The 12,344-nt window shown below is 40.7% G+C and overlaps 1 protein-coding gene across 5 annotated transcripts in view; it reads right to left on the minus strand.

Moving 5' to 3' along the window:
• Positions 1-12,344, minus strand: part of si:dkey-82f1.1 (DENN domain-containing protein 2A) — a 98,424-nt gene that overhangs the window by 19,735 nt on the left and 66,345 nt on the right. For all 5 annotated transcript variants that reach the window (XM_052029761.1, XM_052029758.1, XM_052029757.1 and 2 more), the window contains exons 4-10: positions 10,378-10,529; positions 8,750-8,898; positions 7,935-8,135; positions 7,348-7,441; positions 5,389-5,439; positions 2,191-2,378; positions 1,186-1,295 (exon numbers count right to left, since the gene is read on the minus strand). In XM_052029761.1, coding sequence (XP_051885721.1) covers positions 1,186-1,295; positions 2,191-2,378; positions 5,389-5,439; positions 7,348-7,441; positions 7,935-8,135; positions 8,750-8,898; positions 10,378-10,529 — 945 coding nt within the window. The remainder of the gene's footprint in view (positions 1-1,185; positions 1,296-2,190; positions 2,379-5,388; positions 5,440-7,347; positions 7,442-7,934; positions 8,136-8,749; positions 8,899-10,377; positions 10,530-12,344) is intronic.

Genomic DNA, 12,344 nt, shown 5'->3' on the forward strand with positions numbered 1-12,344 from the left:
TGCCAGTCAGGTTGGAGACAGCTTCTTTGAAGATGTCTGCATTGTGTGGCCACCTGCAGATTAGGTTCAGTTTATCAGTGAGGTGGCAGGCAACCATTGGCAGTGACAGGCTTTGCAGAAATGCTGGGTCAATTCCAGGTTTGCTGTTGAATAGCACGGGTATTTTAATGATCATCCAGGGCCATATGTCAATAAAGAAAACGTGAAAGAGAGTACATGTCAGCTTTGGTTCATTGGTTATATTCATACAGGCCCTCCCCACGTAACAAATGAGTTCCGTTTTTATAAATGTCCTTGTCGACATTCTCCACAAGTCAGTAAATACATTTTTTTTAAAAATCACTCGATATGGTAACGATACCTCAAAAACCCAAAAACACATAGGCCTGATAAGAAAGAACAATTACGAGAAAGGGGATTTCTGAATTTAATAATATTATGGGAGCTCGTTCATGTGTATGGGTGTCCATGTCACGCATTCAGAACCTGGGGACAGCCTGCGACTTTATGGCAGAATATCATAGGTTCACACAACCCTATAGAATCCGAGCACATTAACCCGGCTGGCTTTTCAGTGCAGCAGTGAGGAGTGAGGAATTGTTGCACTGTTGTTCAGATGAGATGTTAAACTGAGTCTCTATCAAGTCAACGTATAAGACAATAGGATGCTGTCTAAGATTTCCTACTCTCCTGGCCAAGAATTGCCACTCAACCAAAACAGCTGAAAGAGACTGTCTGGTAATTTATCTCTTTGCTATTTACAAAACCACATAAATTAGTTGCAGTCTTTATGGGACAACAGTTAATACACTCCAAATGTACATTATTGGTTTTGAAATACTTTGGTATGTCTGAAGATATGAATGGTGCTGTAAGGACATGTTTTAATCTTAGCAATGTACTGGTATGAACACAAAGAACCAATGGCTTCCATACAAACTTAAGAGATTTCCTCAATAACATTTAACCCATGCTATTTAATGCTCGATTATGCCCGTTTAATAGCAGACATTGTTCAAGTGATTTATACAGGCCAAAGAAGAACAAGCAGATTAAAATTTGCAAAAATTAGAGCACTCATTCATTTGTTGCAAATGGAATTCAATCTTTTCCAGCCATTCCCCCAAACATCCCAATCGAAAAGTTGAGAAGCATGATTGAACTTTAACCTACGAAAATATATACCTGGGAAATTCAGAAACAGGAGCCCAGTCTCTGGCATCAGGGAAGCAGAATTGTGGAATAACTTTTAACTGATCTTCTGTTTCCCGCATAAACTTGAATGGTTTATCCAGCTGAACCACAGAGGTAAAAAAAAGCATTAGACGCCATGCTATACTCAGGTTCTCCACACAATGCATCATGATGCACGTACACATACTGCTTAATGCCACATGCTATACATAGGTGCACACATACACACACACACTGGATATTTTGGTAATTAAGGGACATGGGCTTTGTGTAGTAAAGTGGTGCTGAGATTAAAGGTCAGCCATCATCTTATTGAATGGCAGAACAAGGAAGAGGGGCTGAATGATCTACTCCTGGTTCTATTTCTTATACTGTAATATCTTTAGGAATTACTTTAGACATTAAAGGTGCAGATTTGGCCTATGCTAAAGATATGTGGGAATAGTTACTGTCCTACAACATGGTACATCACAGCACGTGACTGCCTTCCATTTGGATGTTCTTGGGATGATGATTTTGGGAGTCGATTTAGAGATGCCCAGCCCCAGGAAGATGTGGTGCTGGCAAAGCACACAGTATTTCTAACAGCTAATGTGTTTTTGTAGTGTCAGGTTGTTCCAGAACAGCTCCTAGACTGCAGTAAAATAAACGGAGCCATTCAGGAATGCAATCATTTGAACAGACGAGGAGAGAGGAAACCTGCAGTGAAAAAGCTGCCTGCTGCAGAAACAAATTCAATAAGTAAATGCTTTCACAGTTATGCTTTTTAAGAGAAATTGAGTGTTTGGGAACAAATTAAACTTCAAGTTTTTCCTCTTTTTTTTTAATGTGTGGAGGCTTATCATTGATTACCCTCCCCTCATCTCCAATCATTGTACGAAATATTCATGCAACATATTTCAAAAACCCAGAAGCTGTTCAATACCCCAGCTCACTGGAAGAAATGGAAGACGGAGAAAGGGATTCACCTTTCTCTCAACTCAATCATCTTCTTACCTTCAGAGGAAATTGTTGGGTGACCTCAGGAACATACACACTGCTTCCCTTCCTCACGTGGAGAGCGACCACCACAAAGAACTCAAATAACTGCCATTCCTGGAACTCAATGAGATCTCTCTCCAAGGTTCGATAGCGACTCTTTTGTTTCAGCAAGGACTTAACCAACACAAGACGCTGACTGTGAGCTAAGAGTGGAGCAGGAGAAGGAATTAATTTGAAAATTAAGAAAAAGCTGCAGATGCTGAAAATCTGAAATAAAAACAGAAAATGCTGGAAACGTTCTGATGATAGATGTCGGACCTGAAATATTAACTCTGTTTCTCTTTCCACAAATACTACCCGACCTGCTGAGTGTTTCCAGGATTTTCTGTTTTATTATGGGGATTAAGTTTCATTTAATCCAATTGTTTTTCTGTCTTACTAATTGGAATAACATGTCTATTATGCAATAGAATTTGGTGATGATCTTTGCGCCCTCACTCGCCACAGGAATAGTGTCAGATGATTGGAGGGTGCCAAATGTTGTTCCTTTGTTCAAGAAAGGAAGTAGGGATAACCCTGGGAATTACAGACCAGTGAGTCTTACTTCAGTGGTGGGCAAATTACTGGAGAAGGTTCTTAGAGACAGGATTTATGTGCATTTGGAGAAGCATAGGCTGATTAGGGACAGTCAGCATGGCTTTGTGAGGGACAGGTCGTGTCTCACGAGCCTGATTGAATTCTTTGAGGATGTGACAAAGCACATTGATGAAGGTACAGCAGTGGATGTGGTGTACATGGATTTTAATAAGGTGTGTGATAAGGTTCCTCATGAAAGGCTCATTCAGAAAGGCAGGAGGCATGGGATCCAGGGAAACTTGGCTGTGTGGACTCAGAATTGGCTTCCCCATAAAAGACAGAGGGTGGTTGTAGGTGGAGTGTATTCTGACTGGAGGTCGGTGACCAGTGGTGTTCCGCAGGGATCTGTTCTGGGACCCCTGCTCTGTGTGATTTTTATAAATGACTTGGATGAGGATGTGGAAGGGTGGGTAAGTAAGTTTGCTGATGACATGATGGTTGGTGGTGTTGTGGATAGTGTAGAAGGTTTCTGTAGGTTACAACAGGACATTGATCGGATGCAGAGCTGGGCTGAGAAGTGGCAGATGGGAGTTCAACCCAGAAAAGTGTGAAGTGATACACTTTGGAAGATATAATACTGAAGTAATATGGATGCCACCAAATGTCCTTATGCTGACATCAATGTACGTAATAATCTTTCTTCACATTTACTGAATTGTGCAGGGTTATATGTGTGCCAATACAAGTTAAGAATGCGTAGGAGCACATAAATCTAAGTTTTGAGCAGTCTCATGCACATATAATGTATAACTTAATGATGGAAAATGGTGTCTCAATTCACAGCACCTTGATCATATTTTGCCAAACTTATTGAAACAAAGGCCCCCTTTTGTTTCTCTTATTGCAGCATGCACTGATGATTATTTTCTATCTCAGCCTTAGGACTACATTTTATAGCGTCTTATGTTTCCAATTATTGAAGCAGACACACATTCTGTAACAGTGTATTGCTGAGAGTGAGAAAACAGAATATATATACTGAAACCACATTGAAAGGTTTGAAGGTACACAGTTCTTCCATCTGCTAATGCACTTTAAATGCAAGGACTGATTGTGGCAATCATTATGAATGTCTCAGTAATCATTTCCCTGCATTATTGTTGATATTTTTGCAACAATACCATTCACCATAGATGACATTTCTCCCATCTGGATTACGAAAATGTACAACATTGCCCAGTATTAAGTCTCCCCCACAGGAAATTCTACACTTCTCCACACCCCACCTAAACTGATACTTAAAGGGGCCTCACCCAGCAAGAGGCCTCCCACCATTCGGTGGCTCAGAAGCACCAAGAGATTTTGGTGGAGCCAGGATTGCTGGTCATCCACCATCACAAAAGGCAGGAGATTCCCAGCTCCCAGTGATGACCAATTTGATCGGCATACAGCGAGGTCAGAAAGTTGGAGGCTCAGCCATCAGCCTCTGCCACGCTCCCACTTTCTGACCTAAAGCACCAGGAAATGCTGGCAGTTGTACCCTTGTGCTTGTAGATAAACTATGGGAATTAAATTAGTTACAGAAAGCCAGGAGAAACATGGTGCAAAAGAGATGTACTTCACCTCCTCCATTGGCCTTCAATCACCTTTGGGGAGGGGAGGTGGTGAAAGAGTTGAGGAACGAACATGATTTCCCTGGAATTATTTCTTCTCCTAAATTTGCCCAGTACGCTTTGTGCAAGTGATCATAGGAAATTAAATGACTGCTGATGGATGGGAACACGGGATCATAATGCTCAACTTCAGCACGATTGTGGGAAACTGGATGGACTGGTCAGCCAGCCTTTTCCTAGCTATTTGTTTCGTAGGTTTGCAAGACCAACAACACTTCCAAAAAAAAATCAGCTACAAAACACAGTTGCTCCGACTCTGACCTCTAATGCAGTTGGGCTCTTCATTGGCAGTCGTGGCTATTATAAGCAGTTTTCCAAGTACTCTATTCTGATATTGCCGCCACTAATTCCTTTGGCTTCCACCTCCATCCCTGTTCTAAGGACAGCCCTTCAAACATCTTTGCCTGAATATTTGGTAATCACTCCTAACAATTTTTCTGTCGCTTAACATCCCATTTTTACTATATCTACGTGAAGTACCTTAGATTGATTTTACATTCTTTACCAGTCTCTGTGGTAAATGCAATCTCAAAATGCCCAGCATTTAATTTCCCCCCATAGGAAGTTCTGCACTTCCCCTCCACATCCTACCCCAAAATCCTAGACTGGGCCAGCACCATAAGTGTAATTGACTGTACAGGTACTTTCTCATCCAGCAAGGGCTGTGATAAAAAAATGACAGAGGTTTAAATCTTCAATCCACACCCAGGAGCACCTGCAGACAGTGTGCAGTTAGTAGGCTTCCGGACACCAAGTTCATCTGTTTGAAGTTACCACACTTAGCCAGAGGATCTGGGGCAGTTGCCAGAGCACCCCTTCCACTTCATTACATTAATGCACGCAATGGGTCTGTAGCTAATTCAAGCTGATCTCTACCACTCTAGGAGAGCCTTGGAATTGATGGGAACAACATAAAAGAATAGTGAAGATTATTAATAATCATCTTGTACAAGAATTGGCTTACCTTTAAGTTTCTCTTCAGTCTCACTGTCAGTTTCACTGTTTTCGTCTGTAACTGAATTGACACAAGTTGTCTTGTGAAGAAGCATCTATTGACATACTGCTAATTTTATTGCAGGAAATTTTAGTATGCACAAGGAATTTAATCAGGTTCATCACTACCAATTCCTTCCATAAATGAATCCCATGTCCCTGTCAGGAATTTACTTTAATCCCCCAATAGTTTGATAATCCTGAGGGAGGAGGAAGTAGTAATAATGGATATTTTGTTATAGGAACTGGAAGATATAACACTACACACACCCTGACTTGTGCACTTTCCCAATCTTCTGGACTGTGATTTGATTTACACACGTGAAAGGAGGTCAATGTTAACAGATTTTTTCAAAAAAAACATACTTGAACAGCCAGAATAATCATTTGTTTTATTTGAAAATATTCCTTATAAAAACTACTGAAATGTGTTTGCCTCATTGGTGCCATTAGTAGGGATAGAAGATACAATTTTACTAATCAGTAATTCCTTAACTGGCAATATCAAAAGGAAAGTGTTTCCAGAAACTAGGTGGCGAGTTCAAATGTAAGAGGTAATTCCACATCTAAACTGTGTGGTGTCTACTATTTTCTACTTACCATTTTCTCCAGATGAATTGAAATGCAAGTACACCACTTCTCCAAGTGGTTCCTCCAGCTCCAATTCACATGCCCATGGAAACCAAATTTAATATCATCATTTTAATGACAATATTTCAGTGTTCAAATAATCAGAAATTCCAAAATGTAGCACAACCCAGTTCAATACTATTGTTCAGATGTGACCCCTGACTCTAACCTCCCCCCTGCCATCATCACTGCACCCAACCGGTTAAGCCCCATCACAATTTTATGTTTTCATGAGATAAGAGTTCTGCAGACAGGTCTTAAAAGGGCATACCACAATGCAGTCAGTACTCTTCCTGCTATAGGAGAGTGCTGTAACTTAATAACTGGAAGCTGCAATTATGATAGGGATTGGGAATGCTCCTGGGAGTGGAGTGGGGATTATCAGAGGGAACTGTATATGCTGGTGAAGGTCATTGTGCACAAGAGGCATACTCTTTGTGAAACAAGCCAGAGGAAATCTTCCAGGGCTATAGACAGGTGCACTCCTTTAGGACATTGTCTGGGAAGTCTTTAAAAAGGTTCTATTACATGAGCACAACCCATGAAAGTCTACACTTTGGGAAAGATTGTAATGTAGGCAAAATGTGCCTGCTGTGTCTCCTCCAATGGGCTAAAAGAAAAGTGTATGGCCTTAACTTCTTGCATATAAAATTTGAATGTCCTTCCTAATGTAGTAATGAACAGCAAACCTTGAGATGTGGCAGATCAACAGCAGCAGCCTGGAATGACCTTGAGGCTAGGAAGCCAAGGGTGACTTTGTCCCTGGCCTCCTGCAGTCAATGATGATCAGAAAACCTCACTGAGGACAAAGAATGCAGTTTGAATGTTATCCTTTTAACCAGCATGGTTTCAGGGAAACAGGCTTAGTAAAACCTAATCACTCTGTGAGTAGGTAAACTTTTGTTTTCAAACCAGTGAGCTTGCAAATCAAGCTGGAGACAAATGTTGCATGTTGCACTAACGTTGGCATCATTGGGAGGTGAAGGGGGTGGAATTTGGTGCTGGGGATAAAAAGTTCTAGATCAAATGAAAATCCTGGAGTCAATTTTCCTGATGGACACCCAGAAAAGTGCATAATATTGCTCTATTCTGGGTTAAGCTAATTTTTAACTACACAGGATTATTATTTTTGGATTTGTGCAAAGGAATTCCTATTCCCATGTGTTTAACAGCTGACGATTATTTCCTCTTAATAAACATAGAAGTAACTTTGTGGCATTAATCTATTTTTGAGTCTATCCACAATAATTAATGCTATTCAATTACAATGGACTATATGGTAATCATGCACAAACATTACCTCTTCCCGTGCTGGCCTCAGAAGGATGAGTGATCCTTCTTACTTTCTTCCTCCCCCTCCTGGCCTCATAGATTGCATTAATCTTCAACACCACCTGCATTAGAAAACAATGAAAAATTCTACCAAAGGATTAACAATGCTGCATAGAAATTGCTGCTGAAATCCACATCTGGTGTGGACAGTGCTAAACAGACTTAGGGCCATGTTCAACCAGTGTTCACAATTGGGTCTTTGTGCTAACCCTACTAGTTGCTATGGTGAGATATAGACCATGTTTCACATCATCAAGACCAAATGATGGGACAGTCTGACAACTTAGCAAGTGAGAAGGTCATCATTGGCTCTGTGGCTATGTAAATTCTCAATAAACACAAATTTAAATTGCTGCTCTCAAGTGAAGATACTGGACAATTCACATGGGCTCCATTTCAGCTCCACTAGTTACTGTGGGTATTTTCTAGAAGATGGCCGAGCAAGGTCCACTACCCTGTCCCGATCTCAGCTGACGCCAATCCTGCAGGTAAATTCTGACTATGATTAACTGACACTCAGATTAACTGAAAAAGAATCTGCAGGAAGTTACAGACCTTAGGAATCTTTCTTCTTCTTTTTAATAATTGAGAGTCTCCTGCCAGGCTTAGAGTATCATCTGGACTGCTTGGGGTGGAAGGTGGGCTGGCTTTTGGTGGTGAACTAATGCCATCTTTACTGATTTTTCTGAGATCCAGCAGTTTGAAACTCCTCCTCTCTGAGGAGTGTCGAAAGAGGGAGGGAGTTTTCAAAGGAAGCTGTGAAAACAGAGCAGATCTCCCGATTAACCATCAAAAAGGCAACAGAATGAACAGAGCTGACTGGGTGACTTGACCAGTGCAAGAAATATACAATTCTTTGAACAGTAGTTTGAGAATACAACCATATTAATCAAATCCTATCAAAAAAAATTGAGGTAATGCTAAGCAGATAGTCCTCTATTTTAAAAGCAATACTTCAAAAAGACAAGTCTTTAGCAGTCCCGTGCTGCTGATGCTATCCGACCTGCTGGTCTTGTATTTATGTGCTCTGATTAGCAAATGCACTGGATTCTCATTTGGCATGTCTACAGTTTATTTTGGAAAGCACTGGGTTTCTCTTCAAAGAGCCAACATTCAAAAAATATCTCTTGATTGTCAATGAAGTTTCTTTCATATCATGAGCCAGTTTGATTTGGTGTACTCAGATTGTTGCAACAGCGGACTGTGCTTTGCAAGGTTTCCCAGGAAAAGCAGCCTGGACTTGTCTATCCACAAAAATTCCCCAGTGAGCTGTGCAGTGGATTTGATGGAATGATTAGGCAGATTCTATAGTGGTTAAGCAATGTTTCTATCCAGGTGGCAAAAACAAACATTTATTTTATTTGCATTACCTTTGTGGGTGTGTCTGGTCTGTTTTCTGATGGAGATCCTGGTTTGGGCGTGGAGCTAGCTGAAGAAGGATGAACTTGAGTGCACTGTTTCCCTAGTGGGTGCCTGTCTGCAGATTCTATATCTTCATAAGGGTTTTCCTTGGGAATATCTGTGATATTGATTTAAAAAAGCACCATATACATTATCCTTTACAACTCACCTTTGGAAAGTTGATTGTTCCTAATTTTCAATCATCCTGTGCCCCAACATTAGTAATTTCCATAGTTATACCAATCATTGCTAATTTTTTTTAAAATCACCTCTCATTTTGGAAATTCTGCCTTAGTCCCTGATTGCCAAAGTGATTTATGGCGTGGACACTCCAGTGGTGACTATGCTACTTTTCATTGGAACTCTGTTCATCAACACTCAGCCAATGACCTTAGAGATGATTTGTCAAGGTATTCCACATCTAAAAAACTTGCATAACCAAAAACCTAATTTCTTTCAGTTAACTTTGTCACAGCTTTAAATTGAATCAGCAACCCACGTGCTGCCAGCGATCGGTCCTGTGCCATTCTTATTCTTACACACACAACATTCAATACTCTTGCCGATGCACTCTACAGAAACCAACACCCTTTGAACAAACCAAACTTCACTTCAGTTAAATAACCAAACAACTAATCCCTTTTCTCCTCCATGTATTTTAATCAAGCAAACAAGTTACTGTCCTTCATGCCTTCAGAGTTTTTTGTTTGTTTCTTACATTGGCAGCTACCACTTTGAGAAAGTGGCAGAGGCATCACCTTCTTGAGCTGCTGCAGCCCTGGTGGTGAAGGTGCTCTCTCAGAGTTCTCAGTTAGGGAGTTCTAGAGTTTTGACCCAGCAAAAAAGGAATGGTGATTTTATTTTTCAAGCAAGGATGCTGTGTGACTGAGGGGAGAATTTTCTGGTGATATCTGCTGACTTTTACCACATCAGAGGACAAGGTCTAATGTTTGGGAAGTGCTATGAAGCAAGTTTGTTGTAGAAGCTTTTAAAAGGCTCTCCAAGGTTCTGGCAGAAAAGGGAGGGAATGGTAGATAGTGGGCCCTGAGGAATTCCTGCAGTGATGGCCCCTAACAATCACAGCCACCTTATGTTTCTTACATCCTCTGCGTTGCAATATTTCTTTTCTGGGATATATTTTCCCAATTATACTTTTGATCACTAAGCTAACACTTCTGCCTTCTATTCCTTGAAAGCTTCAACTGCACCTTTCTAAATGTATTCTTCCACCTGGAGTTGACATTAAGATTTACTGTGCACTCCAAATCTAAGTCACATGTTCCATTCTAGAAACCCTTTCCTTCCTGGGGATTCAATTTTTTACACTGGTACGATTCAAGCTTTGCATCACATAATTACTGCTGCTTGATACACTTCATTTCCTTTCTTACTTTATACCCAGTTCATTCAAATTCCTTTTTATCTGGTTTGCCTACATTATTTGAACCCATTTCAAATATGAATCATTTGCAATTTTAGCCATTCCAAGTCATTGATACAGTATAAATCCAACATTCTATCCAGAATCACAAAATCAGATTCTCAACAAAAGACAGCTGTATGCTGGAGAATTGAGTTCACAGATCCTGAAGCTTACCCAGGATATCCTCATATATGTTTTCTTCTGATAAAGCGCAGTTCAGTGCCAACTTTGACTGAGCATACCAATCCACCTGCCCATTTCTGCAGAAATTAGGAGACTGAAGACTTTGAAGGTCTTTTACATCTTCAAATTCAAAAGATTTCCGACTGTATCAATAAAAGCAGATGACAGATGTAATTCATATCTCAATTAAATGCATACTCCATAAAGTATTTAGGATTACTGTTTTGTATATTTATAAGACATGATAAACCTTGAGGAGAATGGGAAGAGACTTTAGGAAGGCATTGGCACACTGATGAAATGGGCAGGCAGTGGTAAAACATGCAATGAGTATGAAGTAACACACCTGAATACGAAGAATAGGCAGAGGCAATACAAACTAAATTTCTACAATTTCAAAAGGAATAGAGGAACAGGGGGATCTCCAGTAGGAAGCTTTACAAAGGCTGTTAAATGGGAAAGGGATGCTTGGCATTATTAAGAGACAAACTGTGAAAATGAACTGCCTTGGGCCAAATTTTTCCACTTCATGCTAATGCCATGAAATAATCATGTCCAGAGAAAGCAGCTGGTAATTAGCAGCTTAAAATGCACACTTGATTTATTTAAAGCACTCCTCCATGACTTTCAGCTTTGTTCTTAAATTGATTAGAAGAGGATTTGGTAGTACACACTTGCATAATTAATTGGTGGATACTGTGGGAGTTTTGGAAGTTAAATGCTATGGCTAACAGATAAGTTTTATTTGAGGCCAGACCAAAGGCATCCTTACTAGGAGGTTTTGGTGGCCACACTTCTAAAGCTTCAGCCTGCAGAAGGTGGACGACAAGGGGCAACAAGCAGGGGAAGATGGAGGAGGGGGGTAAAAGGGCTTTGAGCAGATTTATCAGAAGCACTTCTCCTACAATAACTCAACACAGGAGCAGAGCTGGAGGAGACTCTTCTTTCCAAGGAGGCTCTCAGGGACCTCTGCCACATACTCCAACTAAACTACAGCCAAACAGCAAGGCCAGAACAACCTTGTTAATGGCAGTGAGAGTAACCACTGCGCTGAACTTCTAAGCTTCTGGCCAGTGGCAGAGATTCAGATCACATCTTGCAATTAGCAGTGCACAGCAGCATTAGGGAGGTTGCAGGAGCTCACTATCGAGGAGAGCAGAGTTCTTCTTCTCCTTGGTAGATAGAAGGAGGCAGAACAAAAAGGGGTTAGCTAGATTCCAAATGATGCAAGGAGTTTTTGACTGAATTCACTTCACACTGAGGTCTCCACATCAGAACCTGTGATGTTCAGGTATCACTCCTTGAATGTACAGCCGAATTCCAACCATTACTAGAAGATAATAATGGTCCATACCTGGGGAGTAGCCATCATGCTTTCAAATTGGGATCGGCTGTCATGTATGTACCTTCTATTTTTCAGCTATCATCTTAGATTAGAGTGGTCACTTGGGAGCAAGGACAGCAAGTCGTTATGAACTGAAATGAACTGCTGGGATCAGATCAACAGTAACTTTTGAAGGAGAACTCAATAGATCCTCAAAGGGAAATTCAAGGCTCTAGAGAAAGAGTGGGGCAGTTGCACAGCTCTGTTAAGGAGTCAGCACAAGTTGCAGAAGAGAATGTGGGTATCCTTCCGAGTGCAAGATTCTTATTTATGATATTTTAATTCCTTTTCCAATTGAACCTTTCCATCTTACATACTAGCATGGACCCCAACAAAGTTGTTTGGAAACCACATCTGTAAGGTCCAGGACAGGAAAACAGCATAGACAGCGCTTTGCTCTGTAACTTGCCTCCTGTCAGACCATTTGTTGTGAGAAAGGTTCTTCTGGTATCTTAAAGATAAAGGTCTGGACACACAGTCTTTGTTAATAAACCATTTTTAAATTACAAAGACAAACGCGGGGACAGAATAAATGGGAACAGATGCACACTCACATACTCTCAAGCAGGAGATT

Source organism: Pristis pectinata, chromosome 15 (assembly GCF_009764475.1).
Source record: "Pristis pectinata isolate sPriPec2 chromosome 15, sPriPec2.1.pri, whole genome shotgun sequence".
NCBI classification, from domain to species: domain Eukaryota; kingdom Metazoa; phylum Chordata; class Chondrichthyes; order Rhinopristiformes; family Pristidae; genus Pristis; species Pristis pectinata.